The 20,643-nt window shown below is 43.3% G+C and overlaps 1 protein-coding gene across 3 annotated transcripts in view; it reads right to left on the bottom strand.

Annotated features, from left to right (window-relative positions):
- Positions 1-20,643, bottom strand: part of acoxl (acyl-CoA oxidase-like) — a 294,551-nt gene that overhangs the window by 221,764 nt on the left and 52,144 nt on the right. For all 3 annotated transcript variants that reach the window (XM_067985091.1, XM_067985090.1, XM_067985089.1), the window contains exon 10: positions 11,077-11,111. In XM_067985091.1, coding sequence (XP_067841192.1) covers positions 11,077-11,111 — 35 coding nt within the window. The remainder of the gene's footprint in view (positions 1-11,076; positions 11,112-20,643) is intronic.

Here is a 20,643-nt window from a genome sequence, read left to right as displayed (position 1 = left end):
CTGGGTGTCCTCGTACATGAAACACAAAAAGTCAACATACAGGTGCAGCAGGTAATCCGGAAGGCAAATGGAATATTGGCGTTTATTTCTAGGGGGATGGAGTATAAAAGCAGGGAAGTTATGCTACAACTGTACAGGGTGCTGGTGAGACCACACCTGGAGTACTGTGTACAGTTCTGGTGCCCTTATTTAAGGAAGGACATACTTGCATTGGAGGCAGTTCAGAGAAGGTTCACTAGGTTGATTCCGGGTATGGAAGGGTTGTCTTATGAGGAAAGATTGAACAGGTTGGGTCTATAGTCATTGGAGTTTAGAAGAATGAGAGGAGATCTTATTGAAACATACAAGATTCAGAGGGGACGCGATAGGGTAGATGCTGAGAGGATGTTACCCCTCATGGGGGAATCTAAAGCTAGGGGGCATAGTCTCAGAAAAAGGGGTTGCCCCTTTAGGACGGAAATGAGGAGGAATTTCTTCTCCCAGAGGGTCGTGAATTTTTGGAATTCTTTGCCCCAAAGGCTGTGGAGGCTGATTCATTGAATACATTCAAGGCTGAGTTAAGACAAATTTTTGATCAGCAAGGGAGTCAAAAGATATGGGGAAAAGGTGGGAAAGTGGAGTTGAGATAAAAATCAGATCAGCCATGATCTCATTGAATGGCGGAGCAAGCTCAAGGGGCCGAATGGCCTACTCCTGCTCCTATCTCTTATGGTCTTATTCCCTCTTTTGTTTGGTCACATCACAACAGGCTACAAGTAGGGACAAATGTGACAAGGGTAGAAGCCTCAAATTCCACCCCAGCAATTGCAGAGAGCCAGGAAAACTTGGAGAAATTGTTTTCGGTGTCAACAGGTGAGTTGCACATTTCCTGGTGAGTCACACTTTTCCCAATTTCATAATACACTTCCAAGCAACCCTGGTTCACCAAATGTTGGTTAATTCTGCAATTTGAATTTCTACACACCAAGGGGCAGGTGAGGACATTTTCTGAAGGCCGATCTTTTAATGGGAGCACACTTAAGGCCGTTTATTTTAAAAGGCGCTTACACTGAAAGATCATCCATCAGGGACTCCCCCCTCCCCCATCACCTCCCGGAGTTCTAAGTGATGGGACTCGGAGAGTGCTCTAGAATCATATAACAGTTGCAGCAGTGAAGGAGGCCATTCGCCCATTGAGCCTGTGCCGGCTCTCTACAAGAGCAATCCAGCTAGTCCCACTCCCCCATCCTATCCCCGTAGCCCTGGAAATTTTTTCCCTTGTAATACTTATCCAGTTCCCTTTTGAAAGCCACAATTGAATCTGCCTCCACCACCCTCTCAGGCACTGCATTCCAGATCATAACCACTGTGTAAAAAGGTTTTTCCTCATGTCACTTTTGGTTCGCCTTGGCCAATCACCTTAAATCTATGTCCTCTGGTTCTTGACCCTTCCGCCAATGGGAACTGTTTCTCTCTATCTACTCTGTCTAGACCCTTCATGATTTTGAATATCTCTATCAAATCTCCTCTCAACCTTCTCTGCTCCAAGGAGAACAACCCCAGCTTCTCCAGTCTATCCACGTAACTGAAGTCCCTCATCACTTGAATCATTCCAGTAAATTGTAGAGAAGGGGAAGTGTTGCGTGAAGCTTCACTCCCGGTATTCTGTATGGACTTTCGATGTGATGGACCAGCTCTTGCGTTTCCAGCAATAAATCGTGGGAGTTTAGCACTAGTGATTCTTATGATGATACCGTACTAGAGCCAGGATCGGACAGAAGATTGTCCACTTCTGCCCATCGCTGCTGATCTTCCAGATGGGAAGTTGCTCGTTCCGTGAAGACTGGTGTTACCGACAAAGAGAAGAATCACCTTTGATGACATCCGCCCCGACACCGTTGATGATGAAGATGACAGTGGGTGGGGCCAAGCATATTTCTGCGCCGGTGTCTTGAGAAGAATGGCAACTCATCATAATCCGATGTTTATGTGCTCCAACATGGCGTGTCACCACAGGAAGAATGAAGCTTGACTTGATGTTAAAGTCTGATGAGTTCAGCAATCAGCACTGCCACAGCACAGAGTGTTGGGTTGGAGCAGCACTCTGATAACTAGCATGGGAATTGTATGGCGCTGTACTCATTCACTTCATGGGCAGTCGCTCGTAGATTAATAGCTTATCTAGGTAAGTTTAAAGTCATTTTTCTTATTTAAGGAATGTCCAGATACAAGGGGAAGATGTATCAATGCAACTTTTGTGAGCACCTCAGCAGTATTCTTTTGGACACTGAGCAATTGGATTCCAAACTGCAGCTGTGTGCAGAGGGCAGGGGAGGGGGAGAAGAGAGAAATAAAAAGTAAGAGGGATGGGGAGGTTAGGAGGAGAGATCGAGAGAAAGGGAGAAGGGGAGAAGAGAGAGAAACAAAAAGGTAAGAGGCGAAGATGGAGAGAGAGAAAGAAAAATAATACAGATTGCCCTCTTAGCTAGGAACAGTTCATGGAAAATAAATCAAGGGAATGAAAAGAAAATACCTAATGTATATATATTTTTTAAAAGTAAAGGATAACCAGAAATTAGTTACCATATTGCAGCTTATTTGATGGGCTTATATTGCTTTAAATTGCTAAATAAATATACTTTGAATCAAGATTAGGTGGTTATGACCCATAAATGTACCTCCTTTTTAAGATAATAGTAAAATTCCAATGCCTTACTACAGTACTGAATGCATTTTGAGTAAGGTTACATTACACATGCCTATGCTCAGTGTTCAAAAGAATACTCCTGAGATGCTCACAAAAATTGCACTGATACATCGAACCCCTTGTATCTAGACATGCCTTAAATGAAAAAAATGACTTTAAACTTACCTGGATAAGTTATTAATCTATCAGGTTTACCAAATGAATAACACACAGGGGGTAATTTTGCAAAGTGAGGCTCCTAGCACTGAGCCTATCGGCGAATACGAGTCAGTAAAATCGGGGTTCCAATATTGTAGCACTGTTTCCTTTATCTCACTTTACTGTTAGTAAGTTCCAGGCTGGAAGCGGTGCCTCAAAAAAAATCATCCCCGGAAACTCCACACAAAGTACCCACTGTGACACATCACACATGGTCTAGGAACTAACTATGCAGAGGAAATGCTGTGAAATGGGGAGAGGAGGAGAGGGCTGGACAGGACATTGTCTATTTATAACATACTCAACAAGTTTTCAATGAAAATTATAACTTTCTTCAGAAGGGTTCTAGCCCGAGGAAATCAGCTGAAACTGAAAGACAGACTTTTATTTTCCCACCATGTGTAGGAGAAATTTGCACACGTGGAATCATTAAAACATAATTTAACAAAAAAACTACATGTTTTAACATGTGGCATAAATAGAACACAAGAAAAGTTAATGAGAATAGGCTATTGGCCCAGTAAAGATTGTCCCTCTCGCACCCCATCTCTCCCATTATAGCAGCCAACTGCACATTGAACAAAAAGATTTCCAGCATCTGCAGTAATTTGTTTTTTGCATATTGAAAAATCCCGTTTTTGTCTCAACTGCCCTACCAGACTGATTCTTCCAACTATTTATTACCCTTTGAGTAAAGAGGTTCATGCTAACATCCATTTTAAATTGGCTTTTCATTCATTCAAAATAGGAGCAGGAGTAGGCCAATCGGCCCCAAGAGCCTGCTCCGCCATTCAATAAGATCATGGCTGATCTGATCCTAATCTCAAATCTAAATTCATGTCCAATTTCCTGCCCGCTCCCCGTAACCCCTAATTCCCTTTACTTCTAGGAAACTGTCGATTTCTGTTTTAAATTTATTCAATGATGTAGCTTCCACAGCTTCCTGGGGCAGCAAATTCCACAGACCTACTACCCTCTGAGTGAAGAAGTTTCTCCTCATCTCAGTTTTGAAAGAGCAGCCCCTTATTCTAAGATTATGCCCCCTAGTTCTAGTTTCACCCATCCTTGGGAACATCCTTACTGCATCCACCCGATCAAGCCCCTTCACAATCTTATATGTTTCAATAAGATCGCCTCTCATTCTTCTGAACTCCAATGAGTAGAGTCTCAATCTACTCAACCTCTCCTCATATGTCCGCCCCCTCATCCCGGGGATTAACCAAGTGAACCTTCTTTGTACTGCCTCGAGAGCAAGTATGTCTTTTCTTAAGTATGGACACCAAAACTGTATGCAGTATTCCAGGTGCGGTCTCACCAATACCTTATATAACTGCAGCAATACCTCCCTGTTTTTATATTCTATCCCCCTAGCAATAAACGCCAACATTCCGTTGGCCTTCTTGATCACCTGCTGCACCTGCATACTAACTTTTTGATCTTCTTGCACTAGGACCTCCAGATCCCTTTGTACTGCAGTACTTTCCAGTTTCTCGCCTTTAAGATAATAACTTGCTCTCTGATTTTTCCTGCCAAAGTGCATAACCTCACATTTTCAAATATTGCATTGCATCTGCCAAATCTCCGCCCACTCACCCAGCCCGTCTATATCCCCCTGTAGGTTTTTTATGTCCTCCTCACTCTCTACTTTCCCTCCCATCTTTGTATCACCTGCTAACTTTGATACGTTACACTCGGTTCCCTCCTCCAAATCGTTAATATAGACTGTAAAGAGTTGGGGACCCAGCACCGACCCCTGCGGAACACCACTGGCTACTGGTTGCCAGTCCGAGAATGAACCATTTATCCCAACTCTCTGCTTCCTGTTAGATAACCAATCCTCCACCCATGCCAGAATATTACCCCCAATCCAGTGATTCTTTATCTTGAGCAATAATCTTTTATGTGGCACCTTGTCGAATGCCTTCTGGAAGTCTAAATACACTACGTCCACTGGTTCCCCTTTATCCACCCTGTACGTTATGTCCTCAAAGAACTCAAGCAAATTTGTCAGACATGACTTCCCCTTCGTAAAGCCATGCTGACTTTGTCTATTAAATTATGTTTATCCAAATGTTCCGCTACTGTCTCCTTAATAATAGACTCCAAAATTTTACCCACCACAGACGTTAGGCTAACTGGTCTATAATTTCCAGCCTTCTGCCTACTACCCTTTTTAAATAAGGGTGTTATATTAGCAGTTTTCCAATCTGCCGGGACCTTTGCCGAGTCCAGAGAATTTTGGAAAATTATTACCAAAGCATCCACAATCCCTACTGCCACTTCCCTCAAGACCCTCGGATGTAAGCCATCAGGTCCAGGGGATTTATCCACCTTGAGTCCCATTATTTTACTGAGTACCAATTCCTTAGTGATTTTAATCGTATTTAGCTCCTCCCCCACTACAGCCCCCTGTTTGTCCAGTGTTGGGATATTCTTAGTGTCCTCTACCGTAAAGACTGAAACAAAATATTTGTTCAGCATTTTTGCCATCTCCATGTTTCCCACCATTAATTTCCCGGTCTCATCCTCTAAGGGACCTACGTTTGCCTTAGCCACCCTTTTTCTTTTTATATAACTATAGAAACTCTTGCTATCTGTTTTTATATTTTTTGCTAATTTATTTTCATAATCTATCTTCCCTTTCTTAATCAATCCTTTCGTTACTTTTTGCTGTCTTTTGAAGACTTCCCAATCTTCTATCCTCCCACTAAGTTTGGCTACCTTATATGTCCTTGTTTTTAGTCGGATACTATCCTTAATTTCTTTACTTAGCCACGGATGGCTGTCATTTCTTTTACACCCTTTTTTCCTCAGTGGAATATATATTTTTTGAAAGTTGTAAAATAACTCCTTGAATGAACACCACTGCTCATGTACCGTCTTACCCTTTAATCTATTTCTGGCATTATAATATACCTCACTAGTGGCTGTGAACCTTAAGAAAAACAAACTTGCATTTCTATAGCGCCTTTCATGATCTAAAAACATCCCAAAGCACTTTACAGCCAATGAAGTACTTTTGAAATGCAGTCACTGCTGTAATGTAGAAAATGCAACAGCCATATTTACGCACAGCAAGGTCCCGCAAGCCGCAATGAGCGAGAATGCTACCACTGAGCCAAGGCTGACACCTTATCTCCACTCATCAGACAGACCAAGGCTCACTTGTGACTTTGTTGCTCACAAGTGGCAGCCTGCCTACTAAAGATCTCACTGCCAGCCAGGGCATATCCATTATCTTCAAAAAAAAAATTGAAGGTGATGAGACTTGCACGGAAATTAACGAATCAGAAAACCAAAATTTATATTTCGTCCATGATGACGTGCCTGTCCAAAGGTCATTTTAGAAAACAAAATACAGACACACATCTAGAGACCACAAAAGCAATTAAAAGTTAAAATTGTCCAAACCAACTTTATCTGTGTCATCTCTCAGCAAACAAATCTCTCACCTCGCTAAGGATTAGCACCAACACTAGGTGCCTGGGAGAGTCCGTGGGATAATTTTGTTATTGTAAATGAAGGTGTTAAAGGCAATTGCAAACATTTAGACCATGAAGTTAGCACCAGCGGCAAAATCCATAATCATTTCTCACATGCAATACAAGAAAGTACCAGGATACATGCATTGAGTAACTCTGGACCTTTTATTAGTTAAATGCAGTTGTTCTTCCAAAAAAAATGTTTTTGAACTGGACAAACCAAAAGTACAACAGATTGAGATACTTTTCATCAACGTGCACCCAGATGAACAGAAACTAATCAAAAAATAGGTTGTTGAACGTGGAAAATATTTTATGAGGGAATTACCTCAAAACCCACGAGTAACAAAGCCGTAGGTGGATTATGCAGCCCATTGCCACATGAAATATTTTCCACACTAAGCAGTCTAAAATGCAGTGTTCTACTTCAGCCATGTCTTCTTATGCTACTAAGAAAATATTTACCATAGCGAATTGGAGGTTCAAACTCAGGCAATATTGGATGCAATCCTGAGGGAGCTGCAGCCAAGGAATTTCTGTCCATGTGTTTCTACATCCAAACACAATAATAAAAAAAACCCAGCAACGAACAACTGCAACTTACACTTAGGCTGCACCTTTAACTCAGCAAAAAGTGCCAGTACTGAGAGAGTGCTGCACTGTCGGCGGTGCCATCTTTTGGATGAGACTTTAAACCAAGGCCCCTTCTCCCCTCTCAGGCGGACGTAAAAGATCCGATGATACTATTTCTTAGAAGAACAGGGGAGTTCTCCCCAGTATCCTGGCCAACATTTATCCCTCAAGCAGCATCACTAAAACAGACTATCTGGTCACTATCTCACGACTGTTTGTGTGACCTTGCTGCCGCATTTCCTACATTAAAACAGTGAATACATTTCAAAAGTACTTCATTGGCTGTAAAGCGCTTTGGAACATCCTGAGGTCATGAAAGGCACTGTATAAATGCAAGTCTTTAGTTTTTTTTGTAAGTGTCCAAAGGTACGTAATAGATGAGGATGGGGGGAGGGGCAGATCATGACACTGAGCAGGTATTAGGGCAGGTGACTGACGGCATGGTTAAACAGATAGATTTTGGGGAGGCTTTTGGAGATGTTGCAAAGGCGGAGGAGTTGTAGTTACAAAGGATGTAACAGGTGGCTTTGATGAGGGTGGCTTTGGTGTTGCGGGCAGGATGGAAAGCAGAGTGAATGGATTTGAATAAGGAATGGTCTTAGAGGTGAGCACAATGTTGGTTGGCAGTGATCCCGGTTGAGGCCGTCCTCATGGATCTTGGGTTCATGTCACGCTACACGTAACCCCACCAGCAAAAAGGCAAAAAAAAAGTTATGTGTTTTAATATTCTCTCTCTCTCTGCCATTTGGGTCTCTTTCTTTCTGTCTGTATAATTGACACAACGTATATCCAGTGTACTGGGACGTGCTGTTCTCCGTGACTGGCCTGTTTGAACAACGACGACACCTTTTGATTGGTGTGATGCTGTCCCAGATATGCGATTTGAGAACCTTCCACTCATTCACTTGACGAAGGGGATAATCTCCGAAAGCTTGTGATTTTAAAATAAAATTGTTGGACTATAACCTGGTGTTGTAAGATTCCTTACATTCATCTCTAGTTGCCCTGAGAAGCTGGTGTTGCGCCTATTCCTTGAACTGCAGCAGTCCTTGTGGCAATGGTGCTCCCACAATGATGTTGGGTGGGACTTCCAGAATATTAACCCAGTGACGATGAAGGAACAGCGGTAAATATCCATGGCAGGGTGTTGTGTTACTTAGGACGGGAACTTGGAGATGATGGTGTTTCCAAAACATTGCTGCTCATGTCCTTCTTGCTGTTAGAGGTCACAGGGGAGCAAGGTGCTATTGAAGTAACTTTGGTGAGTTTTGAAGTGCATCCTACTGATCGTACATAGTGCACCAGTGGTGGATGGGGTAAATACTGAGTCCAATTGCAGAGGCACTAATTAAGCAAACTAATCTGTCTTGAATGGAGCCGACCTTCTTGAATGTTGTTGCAGCTTTACCCATCCGGGCAAGTACTGAGTATTCCATCACACTCCTGACTTGATAGTGAATGGCTTTAAAGGTTCAGAACGTGAGCCACTCGCCTGCTCTTGTACTCAACAGTGTTGATACGGCTGGTTTAAGTTCAGTGGTGATCATCAATATGTTGATGGTGGGGGTCTCAGTGACTGTGGTGCCATTGAAAGTCATGGAGAGATGACTAGACTCTCTCTTATTCACTTGTTTTAAATGTGTTCGTGGGTGACACTGGCAAGGCTTGTATTTATTGCCCATCCCTTGTTGACCTGAGGGCATTAAGAACAGCCACATAGTGCAGGACTGGAGTCACAAACAGGCCAATGGGTGGCAGGTTCATTTCCTGAAGGACATTCGTGAAGCAGTTTTTATGATAATCCAGCAGCTTTCCATTGTCATTTTTTAGTGCCAGCTCATTAATTACCAGATTTATTGAATTGAATTTCATAACTCGCCATGTGGGATTTGAACTCACAACCTCTGGGTTGCTACACTGGGCTAAGGCACTTATTGGCGTGAATGTTATCTGCCCTCTTCAGTGCAAGCCTGGTCCGGCCATAGGCTGTTTCATTATTGGAGGAGTTGTGAATGAAGTTGAACACTGTAGAAATGTCAGTGAACAGCCCATTCCAGACCTCATGATGGAGGGTAGGACACTGAAGCAGCTGAAGATGATTGGGCTGCGGATCCTTCCCTATGAAATTCCTGGTGCTGTGACGACTAGTCCCCGACAACGACAACCATCTTCCTTTGGTCAGGTATGGCCCCCAGCCACAGATGGGTGTTCTCATTGACCCCCGTTGACCTCAGTTTTCCTAGGAGCCATGCTCAGTTGAATGGTGCCTTATTGTCAAGAACAACAACTCCCACCTCCCCTCTGGCATTCAGCTCTTGTGTCCATGTCTGAATCAAGGCTGTAATGAGGTCTGGAGCCAAGTGGTTTTGGCAGAACCCGAACTGAGCATTGCTGAGCAGATTATTGATGGGTAGGCGTCGCTTGTTGGCCTTATTAAAAACTCATTCCATCACTTTACTGATGGTTGAGAGGAGTCCGATGGGGCAGTAATTGGCCAGGTTAGACGTATCCTGGTTTTTGTGGATTGGACATACCTGGGCAATCTTCTACATTGTCGGGTAGATGTCAGTGTCACAAGCTGCTCTGGAACAGCTTGGCTAGGGGTGCAGTGAGCTCTGGTCTTCAGCACTACAGCCAGGATGCTTTCAAGGCCCATAGCTTCTGCTGTGTCCAGTAATCTCAGCTGCTTCTTAACATCACATAAACGTCGACTGACGTGGTCACTTCACAATCGAGCCCTAAGTCTCAGCCTCTGAGCTATGCAGAGCACGAAGTCCCAGGTTTTGATCCTGGGCTGCGTTGAGTTAACTGATCTCAATCAGGGGAAGTAGTAATGAGAGAAAAAAATATCAGCCAGCATTACCATTGCTGATCATTATACAGCGACCCCCACTGGAAGTGGGCTCCTGTGGCTATCAGGCATGGACAGGATCGGGTTCGTGATGTCCTCCATAATCAAACAGCCTGCTTGTGGCATTTGTAATGCTCACACACGAATGATGGCCGCTTGGGTGAGGTGCTGGATGGCAAACAATGAGAGAAGTCAATGCTTACAGGGGAGAAGAGGTGAAAATTGGAGAGGAGAAAAAATATAAATAAAACAGTGAGCAAAAATTGGGAGTTATGTGTTTATAAAGAACATCACAGGGAAAAGAAAAACTTTATAACCTTCTTACCACTGCCACCATCCTAATACTCTGACATTCTGTCGTCTCCTCTATGCTCCCCTCACCCTACACAACTATTTTTGATACCAAAATCACGTCCCTAACCTTGGTTTACAACATTTAAGAAATCAATGCTCTAAAAACAAAAAATCTGCACTTAAAATATTATAATACTTGACCAAAATACTACTTGCAGCTCAGGTGCAGCACATTACAAATTCTAGCTACGTATCATAGTAATATTCTGTAATACCAAATTTATTGATTCATGCAGAAAGACATCCATCACCTCACTAGTTATCCAGGGTTTTAATGAATATCCCCCTCAAAACAAACCATTATAAAGTTTGCAGCACGGCTTGAATTACAAAACAAATATTGGACATCAAATTAAAAGTCTGTAGTTCGCCTGGTGACTGGATAATCCCCTTTACTTATTATTTAAAAATTTCTACATGTCACAGTGTAACGATGCCACATTTCTGTACGTGAAAAAAATATCATAAGCTATTTGCAAGGTTCAGTTCTTGTGGAGTTACACAACCACCCACGAGGAAGTGGATCTTTCTTGTGTAGGTGGTAGAGAGAGAAGGGGGGGGGGGGGCATGGGGAGCTACGCTCTCTTTGTCAGGGGGTTTCTGGGGATACCAGGAAATTAGCCACTGTGGTTTCTGAACCTGCAGATGCAGACATACGCTTTGCCCTGTCATGGAAATTTATTGCTTGTAATAAAAATGAAGACCATTTATATCAAGCGACGGCTAAAGCTAAATACATGGAAGGAATGAGTCAGCAAAGCACGGTTTGTAGTTCCCCTTTTCATCTCCAGAACATAAACCACAACTTTTAAGAAATCTGATTTTTTTTTCCCCTCTCCCATGTAAATAGATACTCAAAAATATTAATTTACCTGTGACTGTAACGAATGGCGATTGTCAGTCCAAGCTGAAAATGCAAAAAAAGATTGTTATAATAAAGAAATTGTACTTGTATAGTGCTTTATCACATTATCAGAATGATCCAAACTGCTTCATAGCTAAAGAATTACTTTTAAGTGCAGTCACTTATGTAGGCAGGCGCAGCAGCCAATTAGCACACAGTAAGGTCCCACAAACAGCACATGAGGTGAATGACTAATTAATCTGTTTAATTAGTGATGTCAGCTAAGGGAGCAATGTTGGCCAGAACATTGGAAGAGCCCCCTGCCCTTCTTCGAATAACGTTTTGGGACATCTTACATCCACTTGATGTGACTCTCCGTTTAATATTCATCCAAAAGAATGCACCTCCAACAATGCAGCACTCCCTCAGTACTGCATTCCAGTATCAGCCTAGATTACGTGCTCGAGTCATGCAGTGGGGCTTGAACCCACAACCTTCTGAGTCCGAGGTGAAAGTGCCATCGCTGTGCCAACCTGGCGCTAAATAGTATTTAATCAAATTGTCCAAACAATGCCACCTGCATGTTCCCCTCCAAGTCACACACCATCCCGACTTGGAAATATATCGCCGTTCCTTCATCGTTGCTGGGTCAAAATCCTGGAACTCCCTTCCTAACAGCACTGTGGGAGAACCTTCACCACACAGACTGCAGTGGTTCAAGAAGGCGGCTCACCACCACCTTCTCAAGGGCAATTAGGGATGGGCAATAAATGCCGGCCTCGCCAGCGACGCCCACATCCCATGAATGAATTTTTTAAAAACTTCAAGCAAATCTGAATTATTATAAACTAGTTTGCCAGTCCGAGGGTGCCCAAACTTCACAGTGTTCCCTATCTACTGGGAGTGTTATGAACCACAAAATAGAAAAAACAGACTCCAACATGTTTCCCAACAAGCGCGTCTCCTTTTAACTGTTCGCAGAGCAGTGTAAGCAGTGCATGTGGTACGGAGGAACATCGAATCAAATTTTAAATTCACAGTAGCCTGACCGTTGCCATTTCAGGTCTATTGGCAAACCCAAATTTGGCCCAATTCAGACCAACTTTGAGTTTGGTGTAACTTGTTCTTTTTAATACAACAGTGCCCATACTGTGTTCCATTACATATACATTTAACATCACGATATTCCTTCCATCACATAGTGCTTGTGCTTGGAGCTACAGTAACAAAAACAGGTACCCACTTACTCTGATTTTCTTATTTACCTTCAACTACTTTGGATTCGTATTGATCTAGTTGTTTTGGGAAGTAGAGGAGTGTCCGAGTCTCCTAGTTGATAAGGGCAGGGGGGGTGAGGAAAGAGTATTCAATCTTTCTGATCTTAATTGGGAAATGGGGAATGAGATAAGAAAGCATTCAAACCCTGGAACTAAATAACCACATTGCAAGCTCCCTAAACATCCATATAAACGCAAAATTTACCTCAGGGGTTTGCAGGTCTATGGAATAAAATGCCTCACCTTTGCAACTGAAACATAAATAGAGAAGAGCTTCACAATCTCAGAAAGCCAAATTATGTAGCTCTTTCTACAATGAAACATTTAAAACATTGCTTGAAACAAGCAAATTGCATTGTCCTATTTGTCACACTACTAATTCAAAAGTACCAATGTACAGAAAAGGACAGAGGAGCTGGTCCATCGAGCCTGTCCCATCCTGGCATGGTGTAACTTTCGCCTACATAGAAATACAACACAGAATCAAGCCATTCGGCTGAACCAACCTGTGTTGGTGTTTATCCTCCACATGAGCTGTAGTTTTAATCCCATGCGTCCGCCCTATTCCCATATCCATTTATCACACTTACTTTCAATCGCCTATCTAACCTATTCTTAAATGTTGGCAATCACTAGCTCCGATAGAGCATTTCACAGTCCCACAATCCACCGTGTAACATTTCTCCTGCTGTCTGTTCTAAATTGCACACATTTATTCTTCTATTTATGTCCCCTCATTCTAGACCCCTCAACCACTGGAAACAGTCTGTTTCTATCTAATCTGTCCCATCCCTTCACTAAATACCTCTATCAAATCACCTCATTACCTTCTCTGTTCACTCCTACCCTCCACACAACCATGCAATCTCCTGAGACAGGCTAAAAAAAGAGGGGAAAAACCATAGACCAATTTAGGACAACCTGGCACATTCTTCTTTGACAATTAAATTTTTGTAACCAAATGTCTTTGAAGAGCACATCTGTTTTCAGACGTAACATCGCCCGTCTCCGCCCCTGCCTCAGCTCATCTGCTGCTGAAACCCTCATCCATGCCTTTGTTACCTCTAGACTCGATTATGCCAATGCTCTCCTGGCCGGCCTCCATTCTTTCACCCTCCCTAAACTTCAGCTCATCCAAAACTCTGCTGCCCGTATCCTAACTCGCACTAAGTCCGGTTCTCCCATCACCCTTGTGCTTACCGACCTACAATGGCTCCGGTCCGGGAACACCTCCATTTTAAAATTCTCCACCCTTGTTTTCAAATCCCTCCATGGCCCTCGCCCTTCCCTATCCCTGTGACAAAACCTCCGAGATCTCTGCGCTCCTCCAATTCTTGCTTCTTGCGCATTCTTAATTTTAATCACTCCACCATTTGCAGCTGTCCCTAAACCACTCCACCATTTGCAGCTGTCCCTAAACCACTCCACCTCTCTTTCTTCCTTTAAGACGCTCCTTAAAACCTACCTCTTCTACATGTCCTAATATCTCATGTGGCTCCATGTCAAATTTTGTTTGAAAATCGCTCCTGTGAAGCACCTTGGGACATTTTACTATGTTAAAAGTGCTATATAAATGCAAGTTGTTGTTTGCAAAGTGTCAGATGAGCTTAAAATAAATGAAATATATTTTAAAGACTGTGCAGAATGTTATATAATTTTTAGCTCACCGCAGTTGCAGTCACTTCTAATTTTTGTACCAGTTTCCAGCGCATAGAATTTGTCTAAATGTCACTCCTTCAACTGACAATCTCTTCCTTAATCTTACAATAAGAATGGCATCGAGCCTTTCCACTGAACTGTCATCAACCCAGCAATTGATCTGAAATCAGCTCACCAAATCGATTGTTATTTGGCAACTAGGTCCAGCAATCTTTTGTTAGATTGCATGCAACTCAAATAAATGGTATCGGATCAGGTGGCTTCTTAAAAGATATGAAAGAATTTGTATTTATAGAACGGTTGTTTTTCAGACTGGAGAGAAGTATACAGGGCTGTTCCCCAGGGGTCAGTATTAGGACCACTGCTCTTTTTGATATATATTAATAACCTGGACTTAGGTATACAGGGTATAATTTCAAAGTTTGCCGATGACGTGAAACTCGGAAATGTAGTAAACAATGTGGAGGATAGTAACTGGCTTCAGGAGGACATAGACAGATTGGTGAAATGGGCAGACGCACGGCAGATAAAATTTAACGCAAAGTGTGAAGTGATGCATTTTGGTAGAAAGAATGGGGAGAGGCAACATAAACTAAATGGTTCAATTTTAAGAACATATGAACATATGAAATAGGAGCAGTAGTAGGCCATATGGACCCTCGAGCCTGCTCCGCCATTCAATCAGATCATGGCTGATCTTCGACCTCAACTCCACTTTCCCGCCTGAAACCCATATCCCTTGATTCCCCGAGAGCCCAAAAATCTATCCATCTCAGCCTTGAATATATTCAATGACTCAGCATCCACAGCCCTCTGAGGTAGAGAATTCCAAAGATTCCATAGAAATTCTTCATCTCAGTCTTGAATGGCCGACCCCTTATCCTGCGATTATGCCCCCTAGTTCTAGACACTCTAGCCAGGGGAAACAATTTCTCAGCATCCACCCTGTCAAGCCCCCTCATAATCTTATATGTTTCAATTAGAGCACCACTCATTCTTCTAAACTCCAGAGAATATAAGCCCATTATCCTCGACCTCTCCTCATAGGACAACCCTCTCATCCCAGGAATTAATCTAGTGAACCTTCGCTGCACCACCTTTAAGGCAAGTATATCCTTCCTTAGATAAGGAGACCAAAATTGTACACAGTACTCCAGGTGAGGTCTCACTAAAGCCCTTTACAATTGTAGTAAGACTTTCTTACTCTTATACTCCAACCCCCTTGCAATAAAGGCCAACATGCCATTTGCTTTCCTAATTGCTTGCTGTACCTGCATATTAACTTTTTGTGTTTCTTGTACGAGGACACCCAAATCCCTCTGAACACCAACATTTAATAGTTTCTCACCATTTAAAAAAGATTCAGTTTTTCTATTCTTCATACCAAAGTGAATAACCCCACATTATACTCCATCTGCCACCTTCTTGCCCACTCACGTACCCTGTCTATATCCCTTTGCAGACTCTTTTGTGTCCTCCTTAAAGGGGATGCAGGAACAGAGACCTGGGGGTGAACATACACAAATCTTTGAAGGCGGCAGGACAAGTTGAGAAGGCTGTTAAAAAAGCATATGAGATCCTGGGCTTTATTAATAGAGATACAGAGTACAAAAGCAAGGAAGTTATGCTAAACCTTTATAAAACACTAGTTAGGCCTCAGCCTAATGAGGTGAGGTCACGGTCATTATAATTGTGTTCAATTCTGGGCACCACACTTTAGGAAGGATGTCAAGGCCTTAGAAAGGGTGCGGAAGGGATTTACTAGAGTAGTGCCAAGGATAAGGGACTTCAGTTATGTGGAGAGACTGGAGAAGCTGGGATTGTTCTCATTAGAACAGAGAAGGTTAAGAGGAGATTTGATAGGTGTTCAAAATCATGACACAGTAAATAAGGAGAACCTGTTTTCAGTGGCAGAAGGGTTGGTAACCAGAGGACACAGATTTAAGGCGATCGGCAAAAGAGCCAGAGGCGACATGAGGAAACATTTCTTTACGTGGGCAAGTTGTAATGATCTGGAATGCGCTGCCTGAAAGGGTGGTGGAAGCAGATTCAATGATAACTTTCAAAAGGGCATTGAATAAATACTTGAAGGGAAAAAATTTAGAGGGCTATGGGGAAAGAGATGGGGAATGGGACTAATTGGACAGCTCTTTCAAGGAGCCGGTGCTGGCATGATGAGCCGAATGGCCTCCTCCTGTGCTGTATCTACTATGATACTATGATAACATCTTTTACATGCCCAGACAGTCTCAAAACACTTCACAGCCAATGAATTATTTTTGAAGTGAGGTCACTGTCATTATTTGGACAACCACGCAGCCAATTTGCTCACAGCAAAGCCCTATAAACAGCATGTGAGATGAATGATCAGAGAATCCGTTCTGGTAGTGTTGGTTGAGGATAAACCTGGCCTGGCACTGGACCTCAGGAAAGATATACTGACCTTGGAGGGGGCGCAGCACAGATTTACCAGAATGATATTGGGACTTAGAAGGTTAAATTATGAGGACGGGTTATGTTCCCTTGATGTTAGGGTAGATATCGATTAATTATTTCCTCTGGCGGGGGAATCAAGAACAAGGGGACAGAACCTTAAAATTAGAGCTAGGCTATTTAGGAAGGAAATCAGGAAGTACTTTTTCACAAAAAGGGCAGTAGAAATCTGGAATTCTCTATCCCAAAAGGCTGTGGAGGCTGGGACAATTGGAGCTTTCAAGACTGAGATCGATAGATTTTTGTTTGGTCAGGGTATCAAGGGATATGGAGCTAAGGAAGGTAAATGGAGTTGAGGTACAGATCAGCTATTATTTAATTGAATGGCAGAGCAGGCTCAAGGGCCTACTCCTGTCCCTATGAGAACTCCCCTGCTGTTCTTCAAATAATGCCACGGATCTTTTACGTCCGTCTTAACAGGCAGATGGGGCCTTGTTTTGACACATCACCTGAAAGATGGCACCTCGCACAATGTGACATTCCTTTAGTAACTACACTAGAGTGTCAGCCTAGCACAAACTCGAATGTCAATTCCAAACCAGTGCTTCTGCCATTCCACTGCAATGTTCTGGCCACATGTGATAAAGTGGAAAAGTTCCTATTGTACCACAAACGTGCCACATACAAGAAACCTTCTAAGGAGCCACTTATGGAAATACTTATCAACTCTACCGAAACGCATGACATAAAGTTGATAAAAACATCAGTAGCAGCGGCTTACTGGGAATGAAACCAAATTGTTTCACCAGCGACATGAACCTAAACACCAGGTTAATATCAGTGGTTCTTAAACAGTAGAGCAGCACTTACCACTGATTATTTAACCACGGACATTCGCTCACTCAGCATTTGTCTTTGGAAAAGCACCAAAGCTGCAAGCTTTCAATCAAAGCAGTCATTTCACCCATGCTAGCTTCATAAATCCCTATTTCTAAAGGTTTTGTCAAAAATCGCAACAAAAGAGAGGGCAAGACAGCACTGGAAAGTCAGAAGAATTTCAAAAACCTCCAGTATGTGTAACATATTACACAGTGCCCGAAAAACAGTTCATTGATAGCACTAGGTCATGAACATCTGTGGTTAACAATCTGTAATCAATCTGTCGTGATTGTTCTTTATGAGTGAATCAGATATGCACTCTACCTGCACAGTTTAGCTCCCACCACGGACATTATTATTCTCCCCCTCCAACCATTCAGGAGATAGAAAAAGCCATTGTAAGAGCTACAAGTCCTGCAACTTCCTCTACTGTTTCTGACACGTCACAAAAAACCTTTTAGACTAATACAATTACTCACCACTCTGTTCCCTGTATATTTAAATAGTCAAAGAATAAACAAGCACTAAATCTGAGTTAGAGTAGATAGCTTTGTTGGGGGAGCTAGCACTGACACAAGTGTAACTGACTGAATGGCCTCCTGCTGTGCCAGTCTTTCTACCATTCTATGGGTCTGAAACTTCTGGGCCTGAGAGGGCGCTATAGGGAGGCACACTGGGCAGGGGCAGAATTTGGGGCATTTCTTTTTTTTTTGCCCAAATGAGAAATTCTAACACTTACATCTGCCCTCTCCACACCGTGCGGACATCGGAGGAGGAGGCGGGACTAGTAGGATCACACTACCCGCCAGGAATCTCACCATGTCTGCCTTCTATGCCCCGTATGCAAAGTACATCTGCACGATGTACATGCCACTTGCAGAACTGGAGTCCACAATGCACAACAATCAATTGCCATTATTAGGATAACAGCTACTGCATTAAGGATTTTTCTTTTGTTTGTTTTTTTTTAAAATTTGGCTAGAATGATCACCCCAACTAAGCTGCAAGGTGCCGCTCTGGAATTCTTAGCCCACCACGGGGCTAACGCCCAGTGAGTGATACACATGGCATGGGCACCTGCCCCTTATGCAAATGACCCCATTCCCAGAACTTGCAACAGGGTCAGGGTTGGACAGACAGGCAACGGAGTGGACCTCAAGGAATTTTGGGCCCTATATGTTTAGGGACCGGTGTGTGTTTGCGGGGGGGGGGGGGGGGGGGGGGGCGTGGAGATGCGATACCGCGACAGTGCTTGCATTATTTACTTATTACCCCTTTACATTGCTGCTGCTGTCATCAGTGAGAACCACCCAAAGAGGTGAGGAGTTAATTGCCCCTGGGATTGCCTTGCTCGTCCTCTGTAACGTCAGTGGAGAAGCCACGGAAACCCATTTTTCCCGAGGTTTCTCGCGGCCCTTCCGCCAAAGTTACGGCGGACAAGTGGAAGGACACCCAGGGAAATTCACCACCACGGTTTTCACCAATGCCTCTAGTGGTGGCAGTGTCCCAAGTGATCAATATAAACAATGCCACTGAAGGGACAGGCAGAGATCTTTCTGGCTGTGTACTCAGCCCCTCCTTTGAGACCAGCAATATCACTATCCCACTGCCAGCACTGGGCAGCAGTCAGGGAAGGTCCGGCATCCAGAAATAAAGCCACAAATCTTAACATTCAAACGACTGCACATGTGCACTTGTTGGCCTGTTGCTCTAATGCTGCGGAGTCCATCCCACAATCTTAGCAGGGCAAATTCCACAGCAGCAGCAGCCTAGGGCATTACAGAGTAGCTTCTTCTTGAATATAAAGAGTATGAAATATTTACAACAGCAGAAAACAATGTGATCAAATATACAAAACAATGTACTGGCAATAGAGATGTGAATGCCTTTATTTGCATGGTTGTCATCGCTATGTGGGTGAACTGAAGTCAGTCCCAATAAGGCATCACATTTATGTTTCGTACTTCAAATATAATCCTCCATCAAATGTGTAGTCACTGTCTTCTCCCCTCCCGCCATACCTAAGTTTATCCAGTGAGAAGCGGAGTCATACGGACCAGGAACCTTCCAGATTACAAACAGATCTGTAATTAAGAGAGAAAATGCTGGAAATGCACAGCCAGCCAGTCAACATTTGTGAACAGAAAAGACAGGTTATGACATTTCAGCTGTGTCCACCCCCTTCCCTGACCGACGAAGGATACACACCCAAAACATCATAACTTGTCTTTTCTCTTTACATTTGCTGACTGACTTGCTGTGCAGTCCAAGCACTTTCAGTTTTTCATTTTTATTGTATCCATCCATGTCTGTACTGATTCACCTGCTTCTGACTGTTACATTGCTGAAAATGTGAATGTTGAATGAGGAAACAATCAGACTTTAACCATGATGCCTCACACAGTTGAACAGCCTGCTACTGCTCACCAGCAAGACTCAGGTGTAGACAATGGCACCAGAGAGCACCCAGCATCTGTGCAACCAAGCTCCACTAAGGAAAAAAACAAAGACAGACTTGTATTTCTATAGCACCTTTCATGGCCACAGGATGTCCCAAAGCACTTTCCAGCTAATGAAGTACTTTTGAAGTGTAATCACTGTTGTAATGTAGGAAACATGCCGCAAGATCCCATAGACAGCAATGGGATAATGACCAGATAATGTGTTTTAGTGATGTTTGTTGAGGGCTAAATATTGACCAGGACACTGGGGAGAAACCCCCTGTGCTTCTTCAAAATAGCGGCTGGAGATCTTTTACTTTCACCTGAGAGGGCAGACGGTGCCTCGGTTTAACATCTCATCCGAAAGACGGCACCTCCGACAGTGCAGCACGCCCTCAGTGCTGCACTGGAGTGCCGGCCTAGATTGTGTGCTCAAGTCTCTGGAGTGGGACTTGAACCCACAACCTTCTCACACAGAGTGGAGAGTGCTACCCACTAAGCCACGGCCGACACTCATCACCGTCAGAATCACGTCCCTCTCCTTGGAGGAGAGCAGAAAACTGGTTGCGAGAAAAAATGACAAGATAAAAAAATTAACGTGCAGACAAATAATAAAAACCACAATGAACATTGTGGGCAGGCCAATGCACGAAATAGGAAATGGTTGCTAAATGAGACAGTACTGTCTGTTCAACAGCCAAGAACAACGTCAATGTGTGTGTGTGTGTGTGTGTGTGTGTTTTTGTGCGTGCGTGCGCGCACTCTCACTTTCTCACATGCACCGGTGGGTCTCCAGTGGCGCTGCTCACTGAAGTCGGATGATTCAGTGCTTTATAACATGGCCTCACTAAGCCCCAATAACAATTATCCCTTCTGCTCCTAGTAGAGCAAGAGATTCCTCCTGTG

The sequence above is a fragment of the Heptranchias perlo genome, chromosome 5 (genome assembly GCF_035084215.1).
Source record: "Heptranchias perlo isolate sHepPer1 chromosome 5, sHepPer1.hap1, whole genome shotgun sequence".
Classification (NCBI taxonomy): Eukaryota; Metazoa; Chordata; class Chondrichthyes; order Hexanchiformes; family Hexanchidae; genus Heptranchias; species Heptranchias perlo.
Note: the sequence above shows the minus strand (reverse complement) of the source record. Positions and strands in the feature narration are given on the sequence as shown.